At 51.0% G+C, this 24622-nt stretch overlaps 2 protein-coding genes across 4 annotated transcripts in view; one reads left to right on the forward strand and one right to left on the reverse strand.

Annotated features, from left to right (window-relative positions):
• The window catches only part of Sez6l (seizure related 6 homolog like), a 161052-nt gene that overhangs the window by 12296 nt on the left and 124134 nt on the right, over nt 1–24622 (reverse strand). For all 3 annotated transcript variants that reach the window (XM_021186619.1, XM_021186618.1, XM_029533647.1), the window contains exons 10-12: nt 8551–8747; nt 6044–6238; nt 4180–4371 (exon numbers count right to left, since the gene is read on the reverse strand). In XM_021186619.1, coding sequence (XP_021042278.1) covers nt 4180–4371; nt 6044–6238; nt 8551–8747 — 584 coding nt within the window. The remainder of the gene's footprint in view (nt 1–4179; nt 4372–6043; nt 6239–8550; nt 8748–24622) is intronic.
• LOC110312761 (coiled-coil domain-containing protein 121-like) lies at nt 16064–17470 on the forward strand. Its single transcript, XM_021186621.1, has one exon. The coding sequence runs from the start codon at nt 16064–16066 to the stop codon at nt 17468–17470; it is 1407 nt and encodes a 468-aa protein (XP_021042280.1).

The raw sequence follows: 24622 nt of genomic DNA on the forward strand, positions 1-24622 counted from the left end.
TAGCGGCAGGACTCATGCCAATTTCCTTGAGTCTTGCCCCGCTGTGGGACCGGCAGAGAAACTGGGGTGGCTCAGTGTCCTGCCCTTGAGATCCAGTACACTCCGTGTTCTCATGAGTCCACAGACACACGAGTGGGAGGGAGGTTTGATACAAATGGTGGGTGCAGGAGACAGATGCAGCCTCTTGTGCTGGAGAGCCTCCTTCTGTGAGAGGATGCCTTCACAGGAGCAGCAGGGGTGCGGAGTCCGCTTCAAACCAGCTCCCCAGAGGAGCCCAGTGGCTCGTGAGGGCCATGCTTGGCCAATGCTGCTGTCCTATGGAAGTCATCCTTTGAGTTCAGGTTCATCCTTGGCTCTGCACAGAGTTTGAGACATGCAGCCAAGTCTTCGATCATACCATGGGGCCTCCTTTAAGTCCTGGGAAATCCTCAAGACTTACTGCATTACACAGCTACTGTTGGGATTCAAGGTACCCACAAGGGATTTTTTAAACCCTAAAGGGTGTTCCTGGGCCGGTGGCAAGGAGAATGTCTAAACTTAATTTTTAATTTTCTGAGTCTTAGCAAACACTGTGGGAGACCCAGGAGGGGAAACCAGTGGGTTACATCCCAGTCTTTTTTTTTTTTTTAGACAGGGTCTTTCTCTGTAGTCCAAGGCAGCCTGGAAGTCACGAGCTTCGTGCTTTAGCGCCACCCCAGGATGGAGAGGAGACTCCTGTGCGGTGATACTCCCGTTTAAACGGTGGTTTTAATTTTTCTGCGTGGCTCAGTCAGATGAAGCGAGTGACTATCATCCAAATGGAGACAGTTCTTCAGGCTCTGCCTTCTGAAGGCTTGCAGGCACCACCAGGTGCGCGCGCCACTCTGGAAATCAGCACTGTTTGCTCCCTGGTTTCTTTGCTTGGCCTGGTAGACAGCTGACTTGCACCCCGACTGTGCCAGGTCTGAGCTAGGGGCCAGCGGGAGTGCAGGCTGTGAGCCGGTTTCTGTTCAGTCCTCCCTGGACTGAGCATTAAAAAAGATCTGGCCCCCACCTTCCTAGAACACAGGGTTACCTTCAATCCCCCGTGGTACCCTGTAGTACCCAGACATGACCAGCAGATGGCAGTGGCACCCCAGGAGATCTCTCTACAAGCCTCTGATTATATCTAATCGACTGATATTGAATTATAGAAGGATTCCACAACCCTCGTGCTGCCCCCACGCCCCACACACGCTGGGTTCGCGGGTGTGGCTACCGCGCCTCGCCGCAGGATGCTATTCCCCGGAGGCAGGAGCATGAGGCAGCGTTGCGCTGTAACCACAGTCAGGAGGCAGAGAGATGCAGTGCTCTTGGTATTCAGCGCGGGACTCTGGTCATGGGATGGAACCCCCCCACATCCAGGGTCCCCAGTGACAGCTGCTTCTCTCTGGAAACTCCGCACAGACAAGTCCAGAGGCGCATCCTCTAGGTGTCCGCAAATCCAGCCGCTGCGGAGAAAGAGGTGACTTGGCGGTATGGCTAATGGGTTCGCCCATCTCTTCATTCACGTCTGACATATTTGAATGCTCATTTTGGATAGATTTGGTACCCATCCTAAGCCTCCGAGGTCCCAGAAGTCACGACCAACGTGCCCATATCTCCTCCAGCAGCAACCTACAGCCAGCTTTGTCTGTTTGCTACTATGCAGCTCAGGCTGGCCTTGAACTTGCAATCCTCCTGCCTCAGCAGTGTTGGGATGGTAGGTGCACCACCATAGCTGGCTCAGAAACCATGTCTTTATAGGGTCTTCCAATGACCCTGAGACACAGATCCGATCCAAGTGTCTTCCTCCCTTCTTATCTGTGGCAAAGAACCTTTGGGTCACCTGCCACGGTAGCTTGGCTATCAGCCGGTGGAGACGGGCTTTGTGGGAAGTTGGCATCCATTGACAACTTGCTGCATTGCCATTTCACAGATGAGCAAACTGAGGCCCAGGCAACCCATCTGTCCAGTGTCTCACAAGGAAAAATCGGCCAAGCTTTCATCCCAGCCTGGTGATACTCTGGCTCTCCCTTCCCTCCTCCCCTCTCCCATTAGGCTGCCCCACCCCCCTCTCCCCTCTCCTGAGGTTCTCCCTGAGCCTCCTGGTGTCCTGACACCTTCTGTGACTTGTGAGCTCATTAGTGTGGGTGTCGGGGAAGCTGGCTCCACTCAATCCTGCACGTGACACTGAGATTTCCAGGAACTTTGGACCCAGTGGAGGGAGGCTCCAGGTTTGGGGATCTTGGGGCTTTTGTGTCCTGTTGGAGGGGCCGTCTTTGGAGACAGTTGGCTTAGCCCATCTTCTCACCTGGGGTCTCTGCAGCCTTGGTTGCACGAATGGGGCTTCTGAATATGTGAGTGTCTCTGGGAGAGCCCAGAGCTTATGCATTGGGCTCTGGAGGCTGCCCCTACCTGCAATGTTGAGTGTTCCCCAGAGCTCTATGTGTTGAGGGTTGTTCCCAAGGGTGACCTAGTGAGCCATCTAACTGTTTCTTTAAAGGGACCCTGGTCCCAGCTTTCTGCTTCATCACAAACTCTGGCCAAGATGCACACCAGAGCAAATGCCCTGTAATAAAAAGACTACAGACTGGAGCGGCAGGGTGCTCCATGAACCCTTTTTCTTTCTAAATCGACCTGCCTCAAGTGTCTAGTTATAGTAGCACAGGTTACTCCTCCCCGTGAACCTCAGCTTTCTGTAATTTGCATCCTGTATGCACAGGTCTACACAGCGGGACCTTGGTCACAAGCCAAGGAGAGAGGAAGTCTTCACCCTGACTACACTCTCCTCTATCAGAAGTGACGCATGTCAGTTCTTTTCTCTTTCCTTACGGGAGCAGAGGAGTTGAGGCAGCAGTGTCCTGCCCTAGGTGAAGCACATAGCAATACAGACGACCAGCCTCCTTGGGACTTGGCCTCCTTGCTTTCCAGTCTGCTGGTGGGACTGCTTGCTGCTGGAATTGTCAGGGGGCCAGACCTGGCTAACAGGTCGCAGAATATATTCCCCCTGGAGGGGCAGTCAAGGCCATCATCTGTCCACGGCTAGGGCTCTGTTCTCCCCTTATTATCTAAGTGTTAGTTCCTGGGTCTCCCAGAGTCCTGAGGCTCAGGTGTGTTTTGATTGCCTCTCTCGAGTGTGTCATGAGGCAGATCCCTTGGAGCTGGAGTCAAGGGCAGTGGTGAGGTGCCCAGAATGGGTTCTGGGAACACAACTGTTTGATAAACCTCATGATGCGTGAAGCTCTTTTCCTTGCCTCACATTGCCTTGGTCAGTAACTGCTGTGGGCAGAATTCCCAGGGTTCATCAGAAGCCCGGCCTTGCAACTGAACTCAACCATTAACCAGCTGGTAAGTAGTGTTAACTAGCTAGCTGGTGGCCAAGGCCTTCCTGAACCTTGACACTCTCCTCCTCTGTCTCTCAGATAAGGTCTCCCTGTAAAGCCCAGCCTAGCCATGAACTCTTGGTCCTCCTGCCTCAGTCTCCCCAAAGGGGTGGCAGACATGCCCCATACCTGGCTTTGGAATCTTTCCTTTCTCTCTCTCTCTCTCTCTCTCTCTCTCTCTCTCTCTCTCTCTCTCTCTCTCTCCTCCCTCCCTCCTCCTTTTTTTGCATGTATATGCTTGTTCTAAAGGTATGTGTATGTGTGGATTGCATCGTGTGGGCATACATGTGTGTGACTGCACTCACAAATGATGGTGTATGTGTGCGTGTGCACGGAAGCCAGAGGTTGATGTTGGCACTGGGCATCTTTCTCTACTACCTTCCACTTTACTGAGGTGGTAGCTCTCTCTGAACAGAATTGTGTTCCAGTAATCCAGCTGGACGCTCAGCCTGGGATCCCCCGTCTCTGTCTCCTGAGCATGCTTCTATGGGTACTGGGGGTTCAAACTCTGGCCCTCAGGTTTACATGGCCAGTGACTCATCCACGGAGCCATCCTCCCAGCCCCAGCACCCTCTTCTCGACAAGAACGTCACAGCAAGGTCCTCAAGAGTGAAGTGAGGGAGGCTTGGTAGAGGGCTGCCATGTTTACCTGATGCCCTTTGCATAAGCGCCCCCCCCCATCAGTACCAGTTTGGTGTTGCATGCATTCACTGTGATGCCTCCCCACCCCAGGCCTTTCTCCTCTGCAGCAGGAAGCAAGCCCAAAACAATGACCCCAGATTGAACATGGACTCACAGACACAGTGGGGCAGGCGAGATGTCCAGATGGGAGTTCCCGTCTCACGGCTGTAGCAGGTGAGAAGCGAGCTCCCTTCAAGCACAAAGCCAGGGCTACAGGTGTACTGGATGGTGGTGCCCACTAGCAGCACAGGGTCTGAGATGAGCCGGGTGGAGTGTTCCACTTCCCCGGGGTCAGTACAGTACATAACTGCCGAGAGAAGAGCACATGGACCCACGGTGACGCATAGGCCACCAAGATTTACAGAAGCATCTTCTGTAAAGCTTCCTGGGTCAGCCCTTGGTCCTCTGAGGACACGGCACACAGATTCTCAGAGGTGGTTGGAGAACAGAGCAGGTGGGAAGAGACCAGAATGCTATTCCTGAATGTGTCCCAAGACTTTTCACTAGGTCTTGAATCTATTTCTAAGGAATAAGTCATCACTGAGGAGGGTGAGCATGAGTGGGGAGCATTGTGAGGAGGGAAATCATGGGTGGGGAGCACTGTGAGGAGGGTGAACATGAGTAGGGAGCACTACGAGGAGGTTGAGTGTGGGTGGGGAGCACAGAGGAGGGGGAAGCAGTGAGGAGGGGGAGCACAGGGAGGGGAGCACGGTGAAAAGGGGGAAGAGCTCAGTTTGAGCTTCCATTCCATGAAATCCTGAGCAACAGCCAGAGTGGGAGGAAGCAAGTGAGGGCTGCCCTGTTCTCTCTGTGATGCCTGACACTGGAAAACAAGCATCAATTACAGTTTAATTAAAAAATCAATACAGATAAAAGGGAAACAGTAAACTAATTAAAAAGGAAGGAAGCAAGCACCGGAGTGATGTGAACGGCATCCACCATCCTAATCAGGGCTGCCATGGACAGTTGATGTAGGTGCATCCCCTCATGTGTATCCCTCCATGTGCAGTATCTATCTGCAGCTATTTCTACCTGAAGCAGTCTGTCTGTCTAGCCACCCATCCGTCCGTCCTACCCATCTGTCCATTCATGTAGTCATCTATCTACCTATCTGTTTGTGTACCCGTCCATCCATCTGTCCACCCAGTATATCCACCTAGATATACTTTTATATAGATATGGAGAGACAGACTATATCCCACATATAATTGTACATTAGTTATCATATGTATGTATGCACGATATCATACACATCATATATTGAACATATGGCTTATAACTCTATCTTGTCTGCATAAATATCCATGTCTAGGATTCCACACACACCCATGCATACACACACATATGAGTATATACACACAGAGAGATGTAAGTGTACATCTATACGTGGAGAGAGACAGAGAAAAATACCTACATAAGAAATGTCACTAACCATCCCCCTTCATCCTCTGCCAATATGTGCTATTATCGAGCTGCTCTGATTCTGATCTTGTGAAACAGGAATATCAAACTGTCACCCTGATGTCCCCTGAGGCTGCTTGCAGGCTCAGCTCCTTCCCTTGTTGTAGGACATCAGCGAGAAGCCAGCAGCACTTCCTTTTTGATCCCCCTTTCAGGACAGGGAACACAGCTACTACTCATGGCTGGCTCTGTACTCCTGGGGGGGGGCACACACCCAGGAGTCAACAGGAAGGGGTCTAGCTGCCCATGGAGGGAGGCAGAGCTGTTAACTAGGATAGATTTGGCTTTAAAGAGTCAACATGACTTCCATGCAGGCTGGACACACTATCATTTGCTGCAGTCCCCACTGCTCCCTGTCACCCTCCACCCAATGTATTTTATTTATTTGCATTTCCACTAGGTTGTAGGCACCAGAGCCTGGGGTTCTGATAAAGCTATTCAAGAGAGGAAACCAGGCATGTGCCCTTAGGAGGGGCTTTCCACCCAATGTCTTAGGGAGAAAATAAAACCTGACTTACTTTTTTCACAAAACGGGGGGTCGCTGCTCCAACTGAGGTCCCACTGGCAGGTGAGGGTGTCGCTCCCCACGATGTCATAGCCAGGGTCGCACTGGTACGTGATCCGGGCTCCCCTGACCAGCTCTGTGTGGGAAGTGGTTTTCCAGCCGTTCTGAATTTCAGGCAAGTCTGAGCAGGAGTCGTTCCGTGACACCTCTTTAAAACAAAGAGCACCTTCCTTAGGTTTGGGACAAGCAGGTTTCAGACTCCAGAGTCGTGTGCACTCCTGCTGCCTCCCGGGCTTGCAGAGGATTTGGTCACAGCAAGGAGCGCTGTGTATTGCTTGGCCACAGCCCGGGAGAGCCAAAGGCATCATTGAGCTTGCATCAGTGGGATCCTCTCCTGCAAAACCCTGTCACTGAGGTGACAGTCCAAACCTTACACCCGATGGTCCTTGTGCCAGCGAGCAGACCCGAGGTAGTTTTATGTCCTTCTACGGACAGTGGTATCCTTGACTGCTCAAAGAACGCTGCCCCGAGCAGCCAGCAGAAGCTCTTCCCCAAGATGTCACTGCAGTTTTATCTGGAGAAAGGACCTCTGCAGGCTGTCTGCCAGAAGGGGACAGGCAAATTGCTTCTAAAGAAGCCCGAAGGGGAGCAGGGGGAGGGATCTCTTTTTAGGTTTGAGACTCAGTTGCCTGTGCTGGGAGGTGGAAGGAGAGGGAGAGATGGGGTGGATGCCGTGGGCTTCCTCTGGCCAAACGCCTTCAGAGAGAAAGCTTTGACCGTCTAACCCTCAGTGTGCGCTGCCATGCCACACCCCCGTGCAGAACCCTGTCCCCTCCTCTGTGGCAGGAGTGACACTCAGTTTATTTTGTTGGTACCATTCTCTACCTGGATGGCTATGGCTGAGTCACCTACACTCGCCTTTCAGTTTCCAGAGGCTGCTCTCAGAAAAATGGAAATTCTGTTTTTTCCCCAGCTGACAGCGCAGAGACACTCACACTCTCTGTCTCCACAAGCTCTTGTTAACCCTGCTGCAAGAGAGGAGACACTGGTCCGATCGCCAGGCAACTCTCTCTGTCTGTGTCTCTGCCTCTGCTTATCCCCCTCCCCCCTTCCTCCCCCCTCCCCCCTCCTCTTCTCTTCATTCTCTTCTACTTTCCGGAAGAGGCCTACTTACTTAGCTTGGACTCACTGTATATCTGAAGGTGTCCTTAAATCTCCATTCTTCATCTTCCCCAGTGCTGGGGTCGTTTATGAAGTGCTGGGATAGAACCTAGGGCTTCATGAGTCTCTCTTCTCCCCCCACCCCCATACCTTTTTCTTTTAAGATAGGATCTCACCATGCATCCTCGTTTGTCCTGGAACTTGCTATATAGTCCAGGATGGTCTTGAACTCACAGAGGTCCACACACATCTGTTTCCTGAGTGCTAGGATTAAAAGCATCCCCCCCCCATGACATCTGGCTCTTAGGGATTCATGCAAGCCAGAGCCCAGGCTGGTCCTTCCTCTCTTTTAAAGAAGGGTGCAGCTCCAGTCATGTCTGAGACACACATTCTGCCTTCACTGTCTTCAACTGCAGAATGAGGTCGGTCAAGAATCATGACGCTGTCTGTCTCACGTGGCACGGAGGCATGACAGTTAATCAACACGGGCATGGCTCCGATGAGATGTATGTGCCTCTGTGTATTTGATGATGGGTCTGTGAAGGCCTTGGCAGGCACTAGGAATCTGAACTAATGACTTCAGGTTCACGGCCAAGCACCAGGGTCTAACCAATCTCTGGGCAAAAGAAATGCCCAGAAGTATCAAACATGCAGCACTGTGGTGGTTTGAGTAAGTTTGGTCTCCATGGACTCATGTGTTTGAATGCTTGGCCATAGGGAGTGGCACTCTTAGGAGGTGTGGCCTTGTTGGAGGAGGTGTGGCCTTGTTGGAGGAGGTGTGGCCTTGTTGGAGGAGGTGTGGCCTTGCTGGAGGAGGTGTGGCCTTGTTGGAGGAGGTGTGGCCTTGCTGGAGGAGGTGTGGCCTTGCTGGAGGAAGTGTGTCACCTGTGGAGGTGGGTTTTGAGATCTCCTACACTCAAGCTACACTTAGTGTGACACACAATCTCCTGTTGTAGCCTTCAGATGAAGATGGAGAACTCTCAGCAACTCCTGCACCATACCTGCCTAGACACTGCCATGCTCCCATCTTGATGATCATGGACTGAGTCTCTGAAAATGTAAGCCAGCCCCAATTAAATGTTGTCCTTGTGAGAGTTGTCTTGGCCATGGTGTCTGTTCACAGCAGTAAAAACCTAACTAAGACACTCAGTATTTCCACTTTACACACAAAAGTAGGGTGCTCAGAGTGGCTCACAGACACTCACAAGGTCACACAGCCTTCCACAATGGTGTTCCTAAAACCACATAGGACAACTATGCCAGCGCACTAACAGATTCAGCATCTACACAGACGTACCCACAGGAAACCACCATACATTTCCCCCAACACAAACGAGACAGATGGGTTTGGATACCTACCTATATAGTTCATGATAAATCCCTGGCCCTTGCCAAAGATGAGGCCGGCAGGGTCAGAGTGGAACTGGATGGTGAGGTCCGGTGTGGAGGAGTATAGCTTCTGAGGGCTGCTGTGGCCAAAGTACTGGCCCAGGACGTGGGGCACAACCTCGTCGCCATCATAGATGGTCAGGATGTCGCTGTTGCTCAGGTTCAGGCTTGATGGGAGGAGAGAAGAGGAGGGTGTCATTGGAGGCTCATGTCTGTCTGCATAAACACCATGTAACCTTTTCAGGGACACACAATTCCTTCAGACATGCACCGTGTCAGGCTGCAGGCTAGGAAGCAAGGCTGGAAAGGCCCAGACAGCAAACGGGAACAGGACACACTGATCCCTCCCATAAACACGACAGGCAGATCTGTAGACATCGGGATGGATCCTAGAAGAGACCTTTAGGAAGTGGCTCTCCCCAGCTGGGTCTGTGAAGCCAAACCCTGCACGGTAATGGGCCGGCTTCACCATCCCATTAACAACACTGTGTGATGGTGCAGTGGAGCTCTGGGCACAGGGCAGTGTGCTGGGGCTGTGCCATGGTCTTTCTTCTTTGACGCAGAAGATGCTGAGCCAAGATGGTGAGGTCACCTGATGTGCCTGTGGTTCTCCAGGCCCTGCTGCCCACAGCCTGCCTGTTCACGGGGGAAAGGTGAACTGCTTCTCATTTCTCAGAATCAACAGAGTTCTCCCTTGTGTGAGGGACAGTGAGGTGAGGGCATCTGCAGGACAAGGCCTGTCACTGACACTGAAGACCGAGATGGATGGTTATTGACACACAGGGATGGTCCAAGTCCAGCCTGCTGAGTCTGCCTGATCCTATCGCACCTGTATGCTCTGAAATCACCAGACCTAGCCAGGCTCACATCTTTCACACCAGGTCAGCTTTATGATCCCCTCCTGTGCCCTTCCCAACCTACAGGCTCTGGCCTGGTACATAAGCCTAGCCTCCCGAGTTCACCTGACCCTAGTGCCCCCCACCCCATTTTCCTGGCACCATATCCAACCTCCAGACCTGGCAGGGGTCATACTTCCTGTGCTCCAGTTTGGTCTGGATGCTAGCCCATCCATGCCACATGCAATTTCAAATGTAGCCTAGGTTGCACATTCTGTGCACTGGGGTCCAGTCTGGTGAGTGTCAAAGTCCCTAGGAAGCTTGCATTCAACCCGGCCTCTAACCTAGATGGGGATGGGGCGTACATTTGTGCTCCCGTGCAGCCTGGTGAGTTCCTGGAACCTTGCCCGTCCACACCATGCCCAAGTCTTAAGCCTAGCTTAGTTCTCAGAGCTCATGGGCCAGCTTAGCCTGGTGTGTGTCCAAGACCCCACCTGTACCATCCTTAATGCCCTGGCAGAACTCAGGTGCAAATGCCTAAGTAGATCCCACCATCGGTAGTGGGACTGTGATAGGCAGCCTATTTTGGTTGAATGAGGCTTGTTCCGGAGACCCAGTAGAGAATTCTACAAGGGTTGGAAAAGCAAGCCATGTTCCCAGAGACCAGTGCCTGACACCATAGAGCCCCATAATTCTGTGACTATAGGTCACGCAGACAATGTCCCAAGCTTCTGGCATTCTGGCTAGACTCTACCCCCACAGTTTCCTGACTATAGCCAGGTATGCTCCTCCCCAGAGTTACCTGGTAACAACGAGATAGCCCAGCCAACTATAAGAGGGGCTGCTTGGCCCCTCCCCACTCTCTTTAAGCCCTCACCTTTCTTACTCTCTAGCCCTCCTTCTCTCTTTCTCTTCCTCCCTCTCTCCATGTGGCCATGGCCAGATTCTCTCTCTTTCTACCTTCTCTCTTTTTCCCTGCCTTTCTACAACAAAGCGCTAAAACCATAGACTCTCTGCTTATCAAGGCCTGCCGTGCTTGAACGATGGGATAGGCTTTTTCCTGATGAGCCGCGTCTAACCTCCCACCAGAAGGCCATCCTGCGCTCCAGCCATGGACTGGTCCAAGGACTCTCGCCTGCGTGGGAACCATCCAGAGCCCTCTCACACTGCTCCCCTCCCTTTGTCCCCGGGGCTCAGTGCCACCCTGGGGGCCCTATTCTGTTCTCAGTTCCTCTGCCATATCCAGCGTGGGATGCTAGAAGCTGGGAACCTGGTGCCTAGGACTGTCCCTTGTCCACCACCCACCAAGCTGGGATCAGTGGCTTCACACAGCCAGACACCCACCCGGGGCCATGTGGAAAGCGTGCGGCAGTCCTCCCGCATCCGCCTGCCCAGAGCACCGGAACTCTGGTGGGACATGGGTTTTCTCCCACTTCCTTTCCCCCACACCCATGGCCATAGTTGGTCCCACTGTATGCTTTCTTCGTTACTCCTTAATTGGAATGACCCCCTTTCCTCTGACCAAAATTGCCCCTGAGCCACTGAAGGGGTTTCTTACCAGCTCCTCATGCCTGATTGCTTGAAATCAACCAAATTTGGGCGACAACAGAAACCAGAATAAAAAACCCACAAGCCAACCCCAGGCCAAGCTTGCCACCACAGAAGCTGCCTAAAATCTCGGGTGAGACATATAACCAATCATGAAAGTCTGTATGTCCATCTGTATGTCCGGGTCTTATGACAAAACCCAAACACTATGAAGGTTCAGGACCGTATGTCACAATCACACCCCCCCACACACACACACCAAGCCCGCCATAGACTAGTTCCCCAATAACAATTACCTAGATGAACTCCAGGACATAGGATTTACAAGAACCATTCTGAAATTCATCAAAGAACACAAAGGATTTAGACAAAACAAACAGCTCAATGAATTTAGAGATTAGCAATGAATAATGTGATCCCCCCTCCTCCCCCGGGAAAGCACAATGAATGGATGATGAAGACAATTTAGGATTTAAAACTCAAATCGAATAATGAGACAGAAATACTTAAGTAAGAATGCATTTGAAAAACCCAATAACCTAATTAGAAGCACAGTGGAGAGCCTTGTAAATAGGATGGAGCAGGTGGAAAGACTATCAGGCCTGGAAGATAAAGTAGAGATATTAGACAGGCACAAGATATTAACAAAATTAAAAACACTCAAAAGAAATTTGAAGGAAATTCAAGACACTGGGAAAACACAAAATCTTGGAATTACAGGCATAGAAGTAGGAGAAGAATTCCAGAGCGATGGCACAGACGGTGTCTTTAACTAGATCATAGAAAAAAGACTTCTCCAAACTAAGGAAAGATACTTCCACCCAGACACAAGAAACACACAGACCATCAAAGAGATGGAACCAGAGAAGAAACTCTCCTCAGTAAAGCACTAAAAATATGAAACACAGAGAGGGTATTGGAAACTGCAAGAGAGAAATCACAAGTCACATATAAAGGGAAACCCAGAATAACAGTTGATTCCCCAGTGGGAACCTTAAAAGCCAGAATGGCCTGGTACATCAAGTTCTGAAAGATCACAGATGCCAACCTAGGCTACCATACCCAGGAAAGCCATTTGACATAGTTGAAGGAGAAAAGAAAAGAAGACGCTTTCCAATACAAATAAGAACAGGCTAAAGTAATTCATGTCCACTAAAGCAACTCTACAGTGAATGGTAGAAATGATACTTTGGACCTAACAGAGAAATAAGCATAGCCAAGACAGTATAGAGAGGAAATAAAAGTATAACGATTGAAATATAAAATAGGACTAAGAACACACACATTCACACATACTCACACATTCACATGCACTCACACACGTTCACACACACACACACACATATACACACACAAGCAGAGGCAAGATAAGCACATCAACTCTTACCTTTCTTTCATCCTATCTTCCCCTCCATCCCTCTGTCCCTCCCTCCCTCTCTCTTTCTCACTCTGTCTCTCTGTGTGTCTCTGTCTGTTTGTCCTCTGCCTGTCTGTCTGTCTGTCTGTCTGTCTGTCTGTCTCTCTCTCTCTCTCTCTGTGTCTGTCTGTCTGTTTGTCTGTCTCCAACTATGTAGCCTTGGCTGGTCTTTGCCTCCAGAGTAATAGAATTAAAGATACCTCCACATCCAGCACCATATACATTTCAATATTTAAATACTAATGGCTTCAACTTTCTAATAAAAAAACACAAGCTGGTCAAATGCATTAAGAAACAAACACATCTTCTTGTGTACAAGAAACCCAACTTGCCTTCAAAGGTAGGAACCACCTTAAAGTGTAAGGGTGAAAAAGAAAAAAGTAATCCAAATGAATGGTACCTGGGAAATAAGCAAATGTCACCATCTTTCAAAATAGAATTCAGTCTAAAACAAACCAGAAGAGGTAGAGTACACAAGACTTCATCTTATTATGGGAATTAACCAGAAAGACATTACAATCCTAAACATATAAACATTTAATTTCATAAAAGGTATACTATTGGACTTAAAGGCACAGATTAACACCAACTCAGTAATTACCTCCTTCTCTTCAATAGGTATGTTATCTGAACAACAACAACAACAAAAAATAGACAGAAACATCAGCATGCAGTGACATCATACATTATATGAACCTGTTATCTACAGAGTAGTCCACCAAAACGCCAAAGAACATACATTCTGCTCAGCAGGAAATGGGAGCTTCTCTTACATCACATCCCAGGATAGAAAACAATGGGCGAAATATCAAATGCCCATTAGATAGATAGATAGAATCAGAAAAGACATTTGACAAAATCCAACACACCTTCATGGTGGATGTCCTAGAAAGAAGAGATAAATGTTGTATACAGCAACCCCACTGGGACCCCAGTGGAAGAGCTAGCCGAAGGACTGAAGGAACTGAAGGGGATTACAACCCCATATGAAGAACAATATCAACTAACTGGACCACCCAGAGCTCCCAGGGCCTAAACCAAACCAAAGAATATACACGGAGGGATCCATGGCTCCAGATACACATGTAGTAGAGGATGGCCTTATCTGATGTCAAAAGGAGGGGAGGCCCTTGGTCCTGTGGAGGCTTGAGGCCCCAGCGTAGAGGGAATGCTAGAGTGGTGAGGTAGGAGTGAGTGAGTGGGTGGAGGAGAACCCTCATAGGGTCAATGAAGAGGGGGATGGGGGGATGGGATGGGGGTGTTGTGGAAGGGGAAACAGGAAAGGGAGATATCATTTGAAATGCAAGTGAATAAAAAGATTAATAAAAAGAACCCACCACTAACTCCATCCTAAATGGAGAAAAATAATTTTTAAGAGATTCCGCTAAAACCAGTAATGAGCTAGGGATGCCCGCTGTCCCCACACCTTCAGCACTGGAAACCCTTTTCAGAGCAATAAAACAACAGAAGGAAATTAAAGGGATACAACAGATTATCTCTATTCCCAAATGATACATAGTATACACAAGAAATCACAAAAATTCCGGCAGAAAAAAAAACCTCTAGAAACTGAAAGGAATGAGTGCTTGAGGCAAAGTGGCAGGATACAGAACCAACTTACGAAGTCAGCCGCCTTCTGTATGCTGCTAATAAAAAAAAAAATGAGGAAAAGATCATGGAAACACCTCCATTCACAACCACTTTGAAATGTCTAGGAATAAACCCAACCAAGGTGTTGAAAAGCTTCGATAACGAACTTTGTATCTCTGAAAAAAGTGAGAGAGAGAGAGAGAGAGAGAGAGAGAGAGAGAGAGACTAGAAAGTCACTAGAAAAACGAAAAGAAATCCCATGCTTAATATTTGAATTAATTTTCTGAAAATGACCGCACTACTAAAATGTACAGACTTCCTGCCATCCCAATCAAAATCCCCATGACGATCTTCACGGAAATAGAAACTAAAGTCCTAAAATTTATATGGAACCCCACAGACACCCTCTACCCTCTACCCACATAGCTCAAGCAGCCTTGAGCTAAAAGAACAGACCTGGAGAGATCACCATTCCCGTTCTAAACTGAGACGGAGGACCTGGCAGATGGTCGATGATGCTGAGGGGGAGGTCAGAGGTCACAGAAGCCGGTGCTTGCATCCATCGTTGATAGACAGAATCCCAGGTTCCTCTCTCTCTCTCTCTCTCTCTCTCTCTCTCTCTCTCTCTCTCTCCCCGGAAGCAGCTCTAGAAGTCAGGCTATCCCCACACTCACAGAGATCTATCTGCAGGCCTATGCTAGCACCTCCCTGTGCTGGGACTAAGGGTGTCTGTCGAGTCCTTCCCTTTCCTGCGGCTTCTCCTCTGTATCTTTCCTCTTTCTTCACCCCCTTTCACATTTCCCGGGCATCGAGTTGCTGTCTGCCCCCACAGCAGCCCCACAGCTGGACTGAACTGACACACAGGCTCTGGAGCTGGTTGAGAGATGAGGTCATTGGTGGCACACAGGACATCAACTATGCATGGCCTATCCCAGAAGCCTCCTCGCGCGTCTCTAGACAGAGGGACACCTCTCCCTGCTTCCTGCTGCTCCCATGGGTCTCCTGGCCAGGAAGCATTGANACCTNCTGNGCCACAAGCCAAGCACCCTCTCCCCGGGGAGAGGCTTCCTCAACTGTCCTTCCTGGCAGGGCGAGCCAGCCAGTGTGGTGGCCATGCCTGGGGGGAGGGGTCCTCCGCTCTGCGCAGCTGCTGTGTATGGGAGGTTTTCCTCCAAGTCCTTTCCTAGGCCATTCGCTCCACACTTGGGGCACACTTCTCAACACTCAAACTGTGGCACTGACATGGCCGTGCAGGATACAATTTTGAGGCGGCTCTCCCTTCCTGGGAAACTGAGGTAGCTGGCCATGCAAGCCCCACCCTTCTCATCAGGAGGATGCTCATGCTAAAGGAAACCCAGACTGCGCCCAAACTCCACACTGAGAAGTAAAGCTGAGAGGCTGGAGCCTTCAGGCCCTCGGTACCCTCCCTCCTCCGCCAGCTCACACAGTGTAGGTCATGGGTGCAAAAGGTCTTCAGCGCAGGGCTGAGAAAGCCCGGATGCTGTCCGCCACAGGTTCCAATCCTCTGGAATTTCTCCTACCTTGCTGAACACAAGCTCCATGCCCAGGGTCTATCCAGGCCCCAACCTCAACCCCCTCTACAGGCTCCGCCCTCCCAACCTCCGCAGTCCCTGCCTACCACCTGGCAGGTTTCCTCTTTCCTGCCCACCTCTCTTGGCAGGTCTGGCTTTCCTTCCTACAGGCCCTGCTCCATAGAGCCCCCTCATTACAGGACTCTCCCTCGAGCCCCACCCAAGGCTCCACCCCCTATCTGACCCCGCCCTCTCCCACAGCCCTCCCGCTAGCAGGTGAATCCCTTGATCCCTGAAATTCTCTTCCTGGGTCTTAGCAGGCCAAAGAACGAGACTCCCAGAACATTCCACATTCTGAGCCATCATTGTGCAGAGAACCCACTTGGTTCCAGGACTTGGACAAAGGTGGTCGGCTGTGCTAGAGCTGGGGCAATGTAAGGAAAGTGGTGGCTTTAGGGACCCAGACAATGGCTGGCTGGGACTACTGTAGCCTGCAGAAGGTGAGGAGCATCGGGCAGTGGGATCTGTGAAGAGCAACGCCCTCAGGAGGTGAAGGGACTATGGAGTCCCAAGGTCAAAATTACCCAAACTGGAACACTGGGGGCAGACGTGCTACCATCTTTCCCCAGAGAGAAGGAGCCAAGACCTCAATACCCTCCACAATCCCTGCTCAACTTGAAGAGACTGCTTTCCTGACACCCAGCTACCGGACTATCCTGAGCAGGAAAAGGGCTTTGTGTGACATCAGGGTGAGATGGCCAGAGCTAGACTACAAGGAACAGAAGGCAATGGGAGAGGATTCTTACCACGTATGGTTCCCTTCCCTCCACAGAAAGCTCACAGATGTAAGCTCCTGTTCCTCGGAGGTTAGCATCAACCTCAGAAATCAGGAAAGCAGCCACAGTGAGGTCTACAATCCCTCATATGTCCCGGGCTGCCTTTCAGAGGCTCCTTACGTGACCATTCTCAACAGCTACCTGAAACCAGAGTCAATGACACAGCTGGAGAAGAGGGTGAGGAGGAAGACCCTGGTGGTCATGAATCAGTTGGAGCAGGAGAAGGAAGCTGCTAAGTTTCGGAGGGCAGTGCTGCTGAGGGAGACGAGGGAGCTTCAGGATGAAAAGTCTTACGAGGAAGCAGAGAACAAGCCCTTCTGGGAATTCCTGACGAAGAAAAACCAGGAAACCCAGGAGAAGTACGACTCCCTGTGGAAAGAGTACATGCAGCAGTATCAGGAGGTCAAGGACAGGAGGCGAGAGGTGGTCTCTACCTTCACCTCCCGCACCGGAAACCTCCAGAGGCAGCTGATGGAGAACAAGAAGCTCGAGGCCGGCTTGAAGAAGAAGCTGAAGGCTCTGGCGCCCATTGCGCACATAAAGGAGAGCCAGGACTGTGAGATAGAAACCTTAGAGTTGGAGAAGGCCAGCTTAGTAGCTGGCATCCCCTTCATGGACCGCGAGGCACACTTTCAGTTCCTGAAGGACAGGGCCGCCTTGGCGAAGCAAGTGGAGGATCTGAACCTGCTGGAGTCTGGAGAGGACATCACCAGGGAGCTAAAGAAGAAGACCAAGGCCTGGGACACCGCGGCCAAACAGGCTCACGAGGACTTCTGCCACAGTGTCAATGCTCGGAACAGGCAGCTGCGAACAGAGCTCCAGCAGCTGGACTGGGAGTTCTGCAACCTGGAGGACCGGAGGGAGAAGCTGGAACGGAGAAAGCAGCGGTGGAAAGAGCAGCAGTGGTACCTGGAGGCTCTGGCCCGGGGGAGGGAGCGCCTGCAGCAGGGGGAGTATCGCCGGCAGGAACGGGAGCATCGCCGGCAGCAGCGGGAGCACCACTGGCAGCAGCGGGAGCACCCAGCACTGGACCGTCTACTGGGTGCCAGGCAGAAAGCCAATCCTAAGAAATGGCCGCCACATCCCAGAAAGCAGACTGGAGCTGAAGCTGGAGCACTACACAAAGAATGAGGATGCTATCTGATAATGCAGAGACAGAGGCACCAGGGGGACAGAGGGCTGAGTTCAGAGGGGCAGAGGGGTCCTGGGCTGGCCTGTCTCTCAGGCTTGGCACCCTCACAGTAGTTGAAGGGCTATCCTAACTGAAAGCTTCCCAGCATTGGGAAGCTTTGCTCTTCAGAAGCTATACCTCCCATGCTCCCAGTACCTCTGTGCTCCCTGTACATTCCGTGCTCCCCATACCTCCCATCCTCCCCATACCTCCCGTCCTCCCCATACCTACCATGCTTCCCATACCTCCTGTGATCCCCATACCTCCCATGATCCCTATACCTCCCGTGCTCCCTATACCTCCAGTGCTCCCCATACCTCCCTTGATCCCCGTATCTCCCGTGCTCCCTGTTGCAGACTTTGGTGCTCAGTTCCTGCTCTAGTGTGGCCTTCATGACAGGGTGCATTTTGTAACGGGCACCTTGCACACAATCAGCCCATCTTACAGTAGTAGCATAGGTGTCTTAGGTGGGTGCAGGGTGGCATTTGGGGAACTGGGTTCTTTGCATTTGTGTCTGGCTGAGGCTGGATTGTTTACAGAGCTGTGGGTCGTGGTGTAGCGTATGGCCCCGTGTTTAGGCCGTGTGCTCCTGTGTGACAAAATACAGCCAGCTCTTCGAGTCCTGGGCGTTGCTCTAGGCAAAAAGCCTCAGCCTTACGTTGTCAAATTTTAACTTTTACTTAACCATAATAACATGAACTCATTTAAAACTGTGCCAAGAATGAAATGCTGAACATACCTTTGGCTTACAGACTTAACTTGCATGTGAAATGTTCTGTTTTTAAGCAACGTTATGGAAAAAAAAAAACCAAAGAAGCCAATCCAATCTATGATTATTCAAAATAAAAGTCTGTTTATCATTACCCAAGCACACAGCTCTTTCTTTTTATGTAGAACAAGTAAACCTTGGGGGACTTAACATGAAAGCTGCTTGCGCCGTTGAAGTCTTGGCTACTGTGTGTAGATTGCTAAGGGATAAAGGAAGGAAGCCAGTCTGATCTCCATGAAGTCCCGCTCGGGCAGGACTGACCAGTCTCCACTGCTCACTTGAGCCTCACGCAGCTCTTGCAGGAGCAATCGATGCTTGGTGCCTGTGGTGCTCGGAGCTCAAGAGACTCTACCTGGCTCTCTCATCATCACTGAGCAGGGAAAGTGACAGCTCCACAAATCCAACATAGTAGGACTCTGGGGACTTCCGGTTACTTGGAAACGATTGGGGGACAGGAATCCAGGACTTACATCCTGAGACATGTGTAAGGCAGACAGACAGACAGCTGCTACTGGGGGAGTCTGCCTCGGGTGGCATAGAGGAAACTGGTGAGTGTGAGGAGGACTGACCCGAATCTCCTCAAAGCCACCACACTGGGCTTCCTGAGGTACTGAGACAAGTGCAGGGTGAGGCACTGCTTGGTATCACGTGACCTGCACTGCTCAGCGTCACGTGGCCTGCACTGTTCAGTGTCATGTGACCTGCTAGCCTTCGACAACCCAAAACAAAAGCCTATTTGAGGTTATTCAAGATGAAACGTGACGGTAAGGGTCAAAGGGCACAGACAAGGGTCAGTGGGCACAGACAAGGGCCAGAGGGCACAGACAAGGGCCAGAGGGCACTGACAGCAGGAAGGAAGGTGGAAGGTGGGGGTGTGACAGGGAAGGGCTTTAAATCAGAGTTTCAGTGTTGGCTGTCCATCTCACTGGGCACAGGACACCTGAAGTGTCTAAGAGGGAGCAGCACATTAGCTTCCCCAGCCAGAGGCCACAAGGTCCAGCAGGTGGACAATTGTCCCCCCACCTCCTGCCATCTCCTTCCAACTCCCTGTGTAGTGTTTACTGCTGTGTGTGCCTGGTCTAGTGGTCAGAGTTGAGCAGGAAAGAACCAGAAGCCAGTAGGAGGCACCTCTCCACAGCCTCTGCCTCAGTTCTTGCCTCCAGTTCCCACCCTGCTTGAGTTCTGGTCCCGGCTTCCTTCTGTGATGAACAACAATGTGGACGCATGAGCCAAATGAACCCTTCTTCTCCAACTGGCTTTTGGTCATGGTGTTTCACCGCCAAGGCAATCGTATTCCAAACTAAGGTGGGACCCTAATGGGATTTTCCCGTTTCAGCACTGGAAGGGGCCCCCATCACCTGGTCCTACGGGAGCCTCTAGGAGCCATGTTTTCTCAGAGAGTGTTTCAACATTTCCCTGGGGCTCAAACTCCCATTTTTCTTGACCCTGAAAGTTACGGGTTAACTGGCACGTCAGGAACCCTGCGCATTGCATACACATCTTCAAGTCTTGTCCAACTTGGCCTTGCCCCAGGCACGTCTGTGTCTCATCCTTGGGCTCTCAGCCTTCACACTGTCCTCTGTAGTCCTCAGGGCCTTCACAGAGCAGCCAGCCCCACTGGACAGCTGCAAACCATTCCTAATACCACACCTAGCTTCAGAGAAACAATGTTTCCCTTGACAGAATAAGCGCTCACACCGCTTCCACTTCCCACACTGGAGGACTGTTTCCACTTTGCAGACTGGAGGTCAATTAGAAGAAGCCACCTACACAAGCCATAGGAGACCTAGGGCTCAAGGCTCAAGTATTTCTGTCTGTGCCGAGCCTGGCATCTTTCTTTTTCTTTCTCCATATCTTCTAAGACAGACTTTCCCTGTGCAGCCTATAGACCAGGTCTGTAGAGTAGGCTGGCCTTGAACTCAATCTGCCTCCGGCTTCTAAATGCTAAGATTTTAAAGGTGTGCGCCACCACCGCCCAGTGAACCTGGGCTCTTAACTCGCAAGGTCACACCATTCTCTGAGAAAGCCACAGGCCCGTGTCTCCAAGAAGTGCGTCATAGGATAACCTGGAGGCCCATGAGTCAGAAAATGGGATCAAATGGCTACGAGCATCCCCACAGGGATCAGTCTCACTGCCCGCAGTGGTGGTATCTCCAGTCCCCACATGGTCACAGACACAATGTAGTGTCTGTGGCTTTCCTCCTTAAGAAAGTGTTGTCTGCTCTCTGGGGGACACCCTGCAGAGTTATTTTTAGCTCATTTATTTTATATTCCTCGGTGGTGATTAACTTTGTTTCATGGATTGCTGTTAAGAGTAACTAACAAAGCTGATGTGAACCCTGTTAATCTGGGTGCCTTTATTTTTGGCAAGTAACCCCCATCTGTGCTGCATTTTGGAAGTATTTTAGAAGCACTCTGAAAGATAGGAAAGGGGGCGGGGTGGGGCGGGGACGGTCTGGAGCCCGGAGATGGGGAGATGGGGTTTGTAATTATGTAGTTGGAGTTTACCTCCTACAGTGTACACAGAAAGAAATGATCAGCCAATCCTTTACCCCTTCCAGACAAGTGTTAGACCCTCACGTAGATATTCTGCCCTTGAAGGGTTGTCCAAGAGGCATGTGCAAGCTGATTCAGGCAGGCAAACATATGGAAGAGTGCAGAAGCATATGCACTTATTTAAATATGAATTATATACATGGCACAAGAATGATTCATTCATCAAACGGCTAATTTCAGTGGAGAGGCAAGCCCATTTATAAATGCAGCTTTAAGGCACTTGGAAATCAGCTGACAATGGAGCCGGGTTGTAAAAAATAATAACATGCAGCCCACACAGGGTAGCCATTTGCTTAGTGCGAGATCCAATAAGGTCCAGGGTTGGGTCTTGACCACTTTCTGTTTTGTTAAATGAGGTCCCCGATCTGCCTCTGGGCTCCCACAGCGTGTCAGTTGGCTGTGATCGAATTCTGACAAGAAGCTACCCAAAGGAGCATGGGTGTGTGGGTGTGTGGTTTTGCCTCAAGGGACACAGTTGTCTTGACCAGGAATCACAGCACCGTAAACTAGAATCATCTGGTCACACTGCGTCCGCACTCAGGAAGTTGTAGAGTGTGGACAGGAAGTGGGGCTGACCGGAACAATCTCAAAACCTGACCCCTTCCCCCAGTGGCTAACTTTCTCCAGGTAGGCTCCACTTCCTAAAGGCTCCACGATATTTACCTAGTCGGGAACTAGGTAATCAAACACACAGATCTGCCGAGGCCAACTCACAACCACTCCATAGCATTCCGTCCCCGAGGCCCATATGATGTCCACGGCTGTCTCTGCTCGAAATGCACTCAACCCCACGCCAAAAGTCACCCAAGGTCTTTAAATAGTCCTTAATCTGTAAGCTAAAGGCAAAAGGCAAATTCTGTATGTCTGCCACGGGATGGCAGAGTGGATGCGTCATTCCAAATAGCAGGAAAGAAGGCACGGCAAGAAGATAGACCAGAGGAAGACAGAAACCCAGTCGGAGAAACCCCAAATCCTTCAGCTTCATGTCAGGCATCTGGGGCTCACGATGGGGTAACCTTGGGTATGCCCCTTTCCTCCAGTTCTACCGCCCACAGCTCCTGCATCCTCTCTTTGTCTGCCTCTTCTCTGTGTCCGCTCCACGGTCTTGGCACTTCCAGTAGCCTTCCATTGCCTGTCTTGTTACCCTGTGTGAGACCGGTGGTTTCTGAAAGGCCCGATCCTTTCAACAGCTCCAAACCTCACAAGCTTCTTGTCACTTTGCTCAACTTAGTAGGCTCTTTCTCACTGCAGACCCAGACGGCAGCCACAAGCCTCGGCCGGCTGTGCCTAGAGCCCACCATGCTTCATTCCGGGCTCACTCAACATCTCAGGACATGGGCAACGTGCAGTCAGGTTCTTTACCTTGATGTCACACAGGGGAGCTCTAGCGGGTAGCCATGGAGAGCTTTCTTAGTCTCTGTGCTGGCTGGTTTTGTGTCAACTTGACACAACCTAGAGTTATCCGAAAGGAAGGAACTTCAATTGAGAAAACGCCTCCACACAATTGGTCTGTAGGCGAGCCCGTAGAGCACTTTCTTAATTAGTGATTGATAGGGCAGGGTTCCGCCCATTGTGGGCGGGATCATCCCATTGTGGGCGGGGACAGCCCATTATGGGCAGGGCCATCCTTGGGCTGGTGGTCCTGGGTTCTATAAGAAAGCAAGCTGAGCAAGCCATGGGGAGCAAGCCAGTAACCAGCACCCCTCCATGGTTTCTGCATCAGCTCCTGCCTCCAGGTTCCTGCCTTGCTTGAGTTCCTGTCCCTAACTTCCTTCAGTGATGAATGGAAACGTAAGCCAAATAACCCTTTTTCTCCACACGTTGCTTTCGTCCTGGTATTTCATCCCAGCACTAGAAACCCCAAGACAGAAATTGGCACCAGGATAATGGGGTATTGCTGCGACAGACCTGACCAAGTGTTTTGGGAAGAGTTGAGGAAGGACTTTGGAACCTTGCGCTAGAAAAAGCACTGAGTGTCGAGAGCGCAGTGAGCTGTTCTGCAGGAGCCTGGAAGGTGAGGCCGTTGAGGGCAGTGTAGACAATGAAAGCCTGGCCTGTAAGGTTTCAGAGGGAAGCAAAGACTTTACTGGGTTTTGTGTGTGTGTGTGTGTGTGTGTGTGTGTGTGTGAAGAATCTGTGGTGTCCGGCTAGCTGGTGCTTGATTAACAAGAAGCAATAACAATAAAGCTAAACCTTTGCTTCAGTGGGACGACGGATGCTGCTCGGTTGAAGAACCAGCTGTCATTAAGAAGCATCGCTGAGGTGAAATCTGGGGAGGGTTTCCTCAGGGTAGGCACACAGGAGCTATGTTCCAAAAGCCACCAAGGTTGTACCTTGTGCTGGCAGCTGAACTCGGTACTGTCAGAGTCACCAGGCAGTCCTGGTTTTGAAGGCATGAAAGGGTCCCGAAGAGCAGCTGAGGCTTGGCACTGTGTGGCAGGGCTGGGGTCTCTGAAGAGAGCCAAGGTGTATCCCAATTGCAGCAGGGACCCAGCATTTTTGGAGATGCCTGTACTATGGGAGGACCACCAAGAACAGCAGCAATGGAATGGGGCCAGCTGGAGCCTAGAAGACCAGCCGCATGTGCTGCAAAGGGTGGGCCCAGAGAAGTGACCTTCAGAGGAGCCCAGAAGATTTGGAGTGTAGACCAGGTCATTGGTCGTTGTCTCGGCCTCCCTTCTTGCAGCGTGATTACAGAAGTGTGGTGCCACACCTGGCTTTATGTAAGTCCTCTGGTCTTGAACTCAGATCTTGTACAGCAAGTGTTTCCCCCACTGAGCTGCCTCTCCAGCCCCCTTGATGACATAGCTTTCTCTAGTATGCGCTGTGAGGAAAGAGCCAGTCAGAGTCAAAGGCTCTCACACTGGAGACCCACAGGAGCTTGGCCACAGCCAGCTGAGGCTTCCCCCAGACCCAGGTCTCTGGGCTATCACTCTGGTGTCCCCCCCCCAATCTACCATCACTGTCTGGCCCTACAGGACTGGAGGTTCCTCCTTCTCTCCCTGTACAGGGCAGCCCCCAAATTCTTTGAGGAGGGAAACAGGGGTGCCAACATTTGGTTCATCTGCCCGGGTAACAAGGAGAGAGGACACCGGTCCTTTGCAATTCTCCACAGCCCTGGCTGTGGGGAAGGACTCTGAGTTAATGGTTTGAGCCTCTCTGTCATGCATGGGCTTTGAGATGGACATAAAACCGATCTGGTGCCAAGCTGAAGGTTAACTGAGTATTTGGTGCGCAGCAGGACAGATGAAAGAGTTTCCGTTTTCCCTCAACCCTCAGCCAAGCTAGGCACCCATGGATGTGGACGGCTTGATATGGGCAAAACCACACATTTGGGAGGCGTCCAAAAAAGAGGAGGCTAAGATAAGCAGAAATGGGGGAGGGGATCTTCAACAACTTGCTGGGTGGGATTCAATAAAAACCTGGGAGTCAATCCTTCCCCGAGGCTCAGTGAGTCTGCCTGGTAACTTCCATGGGTGAAAGTTCTAGTAAGCAGAATTGTATGTTTGTGACTCATCACAACATGGCAACAGCGGTGTGCACGTGTATGTGGGCAAGCATGTTCACATGCGCACAGGTACACGTATGCACATGTATGTATGCACGTGTGCATGGAGAAGATAGAGATTGACATCAAGTGTCTTCCTCCACCTTCTATACTGAAGCAAAGTCTCTCACGGGCTAGTCAGCCTGCCTGGGGCATCCCATCTCTCCCTTCCTAGTCCTTGGGTCACAGGTGGGCTGCCTGCCACGCCCATCTGGCGTTTACATGAAGACGGGAGCTCTG

The sequence above is a fragment of the Mus pahari genome, chromosome 23 (genome assembly GCF_900095145.1).
Source record: "Mus pahari chromosome 23, PAHARI_EIJ_v1.1, whole genome shotgun sequence".
In the NCBI taxonomy this organism is placed as follows: domain Eukaryota; kingdom Metazoa; phylum Chordata; class Mammalia; order Rodentia; family Muridae; genus Mus; species Mus pahari.

Bases quoted from the DNA above. Each gene is read 5' to 3' on its own strand.
- LOC110312761 (XM_021186621.1), top strand. From the start codon at position 16,064: ATGGAGTCCCAAGGTCAAAATTACCCAAACTGGAACACTGGGGGCAGA.